Source organism: Opisthorchis viverrini (genome assembly GCF_000715545.1).
Source record: "Opisthorchis viverrini unplaced genomic scaffold opera_v5_66, whole genome shotgun sequence".
In the NCBI taxonomy this organism is placed as follows: Eukaryota; Metazoa; Platyhelminthes; class Trematoda; order Opisthorchiida; family Opisthorchiidae; genus Opisthorchis; species Opisthorchis viverrini.
The window spans coordinates 1,602,649-1,605,939 of record NW_008751723.1 but is presented as its reverse complement, the minus strand read 5'-3'; the positions used below and the strand labels follow the sequence as shown (position 1 = coordinate 1,605,939).

The following is a 3,291-nucleotide window of genomic DNA, read 5'->3' as shown; positions in this document are numbered from 1 at the left end:
CGCTGACCTGGGCCAACGACGAACTATTTTAAAGAGAACAATTGTTAGTGAGTCTGTTCCATCTGACCTATTTATTTTTGTATACCCAACTTAGCGTAATTATTTTTATTACTTTGCCACACACTCCTGGTAAACTGACTTATTGGGTAGCCAGACCACTACAAGTGCCAGTCCCGCCTAGTGTTCTGTGTGACCCAGTAACTACACATTCTTTCGCTTTCGAAAAGTTAAACCAATGCTCGCGTACGTTGTAGTTAGCTTGAGGTTCGCCATTTCAGCATCGCTCTTCCTGGGTTAAATCTCATTGATTCTTTGGATCGCGTGCTTTACCGTTACATCTTGTGGACGGTAGTCGTGTTTCTCCATTAGCTTTCGTCAGCTCTGTCTATAGGTTTTTGTAGATACACAAGGCATACTCCATCCGATTCCCTTATTCGGGGCAAGTGGTGCGTGCTGCGCTTAAAGTAGCGACCAAGTGCTAATACTATTTAAGTGGGTGCGCGCCAATTTCGGTGTGATTTAGAGGATTCAGCAATAAGGCATTAGATGTTTTGGGCATTTTACGTGTTACCCTGCAGAGTATCAGTTGAGCAGAGCTGTATCCCGTCACTGCAGTCGCTATGTCAGGTTGCTCGAGTAGCACCGAATAAAGGTATACTCCCGAGTATTTCGGAACCACCACGAACTGTTTTGCCACAATCAGCTGTAGAATAACAAAGACGGCCACTGTGCTTTCAAATTGGCCAATACATCCCCAAACTAGCGTGTTCAGAGACTTGGCTTATCGATTAACTTAGTTTGATAAACAAGGGCCAATCTTGTTGGTTTTTCCGGCACAGCTGATCGTGAGATGGCTTGGTTGTTAGAAAGCGAATTTATTGACCGGAAGGTTCGTGGCTCGAAACCGACCTCCTCCTTTCGACTTCCTCTGTCTAGGCTTTGCCAACCTGGCTCCCAGTTCTGTGGCTTTTTTCCGTGGGTTGGCAGTTGGGCACCGAAAGGTAGCCATAGAAGAATGATTTGGCACAAAATGATGCCACAGACAGTCTGACCTCGGGTTCAAAACTTTTCATTTTAAGTGATCCCGGACAACTCTTCAAAGTAAACAAAGATCCGCGATCTGGGCCAACTAGAGCAGCATTGGCCAGTCTTTCTGTTCGCCTACTCGATTGGTCTTTCCTCACAAAATTTATAACGACCGCTCCAGAATGTCCATATCTAGCAGGATAGTCTACGAGATATCGGCGCTTGGGACAAACAGACTCCAACGCGCGACTGGCTGAAGCTTCATTTACTGAAATTGACTCAGCGACAGGCAATACACTGATGGGAAACAAACTTTTATATTTCAACATAAATTACCCTCTCACCACACCTAACAAAGGTGGCGTAGAAATGATCGGCCAAACTACCCTTGAATGGAAGGCCTCCGCTGCGTAGGTATTTATTAGGAAATTCCAATTGACCGGTTACAGAATATTAGACAGGGAAGCAAAGCTCTCACTTGCATCTTATTTACACAACTGGACATCCATCTTTTCTGTAAGCGTCTTTTTGAACTTTCCGTGATATTCCTTGCCTCCAATCATTAATTGCTCAAATCCGAGCAAATGTTACAAAGCGCCTCCACGAATTCTGCAACATATCTCCCCTTTTTAAGAGACGCGAAGCGAAATTCCAAGAACAACACATACTACTACCCGGTTTGATAGCATACCCGCAATTGTTCCCCTCTTAAATTTGTCCAGGCCCTCTCGCTCACTGGTTCCCATACCGACAACCACAATCAACCTTCATTTGTCCCCGGCCACCACCGGAAGGCGTTCATTTCAATCTGCCGAACCTTCTGCCAGATGCAAAGATCTCGACGGCTTTTATTCGTACTCCTCACCGAATGAGTTAATTATTGCTCAGCTTGCGTGAACTCGTTTCCCAAGAAACTTTTACACTCGACCCTGCTTCATCTGCAACACTAGTGAGTCGCTTCACTGCACACTGTACTTCTGCGTTTCCTGCTACCGTTTGTCCGTAATACATTTTTACCCCACTACACCCCCCCCACATACCTTTCCGTGGCCATCCGCCATAGCCCAAGGCCATGAAGCCCTAGTGACGGTTCCGGACTTTAGTTCAAACCGGCCTGCCATGTCGTGGCAGCTCTGCTGCATCTCCATATCCGCTATTCCGGCCCTACACTTCCTGTAGTTTGAAGTTTTTTTGTTTCTCACGTTCCAGTCTGGAAGCTCTTTGTTATGCCCTCATTTGTATTGTTTTCTTTGCCCGCCACTTTTAAACCTCAACGTTCAGATCTCGTGCCATCTGATATGCTCTCCATAGGACATAAAGAGACCTTGCAATTTTGGATTCCTACCCATGCCACCTCAGGTGTGATAAACTCTTCTCCAATAAGGTTTACTGTTTACGTCACTTTCCCTTTTCCCATTAAACACAAACCCCACCAGTCACGCCTTTATTCTGACTGTAATGCTATGATCATGCCCGACGGTATGCTACCCACTAGTTGGGAATAAATATTATTATTACTCGCATACCTCTCCATCAGTAGTATCACCGTTACACACCACCGTTTAAAAGTCGTTCGCTTGCCATCGATTATCATTTTCCTCCTTCAGGCTGGATCCGGAAGCCGCTCTACTCGACCACTCTTCGGGTGTATCATGCCACTTGCGAAGCTGCGTCGAATTTACTCTTTCCGATCCTCGACCATCTTGAATTGTATGGACGTTCCCCCGGCGGTCGGTAACGACAAACGGTCCTTGCCATCGCCGCCTAGCTTCCGCGACCCCAGTCCACCCTTTCTAGGATTCTGGTGATCCTTCCACTTGACTTTCGTGCCTATGGGGAACGTTCGTGCCTTTCTACTCGCCGCTTTCCGCCTAGTCATTTCCTGAACGAGGGTCAAGTTTTCGCGAGCTCTCCTCCTTTCTTCCTCTAGCTGCTCAGGGGACAAGCGTGTTGCCGGCCACAACCCATTTTCCTGATAAACCTAAAGGAGCGGATGTCAACCGTACATCATAATATACGGGGACTTGCCTGTGGTTGACTTCATGGAATCACAATTACCTAGCAACACCACTGCCAAGTTCACTTTCCAGTCATCTCCTTTGGCCGCAAGCCACTCCTTGATCGCTCGGTTATTAATATCGGTTACGTCATTTGTTTGAGGGTGGTATGGTGTTGTCCTTAGCTTCTGCAGGCAATCTCTAAACTCTTCGCTCTCGAAGCAAGGCCCCTGATCGGTTAGAATCATTTTTGGCACCCCATGGTTGG

The 3,291-nt window shown here is 46.8% G+C and overlaps 1 protein-coding gene across 1 annotated transcript in view; it reads right to left on the bottom strand.

The window, feature by feature from the left end:
- The window catches only part of T265_04206 (hypothetical protein), a gene marked incomplete at both ends in the record, with an annotated part of 17,723 nt that extends 15,576 nt beyond the window's left edge, over positions 1–2,147 (bottom strand). The window contains one exon of the mRNA XM_009168888.1: positions 2,067–2,147. Within this exon, the coding sequence (XP_009167152.1) occupies positions 2,067–2,147 (81 nt within the window). The remainder of the gene's footprint in view (positions 1–2,066) is intronic.
- Positions 2,148–3,291: the final 1,144 nt, after the last annotated feature.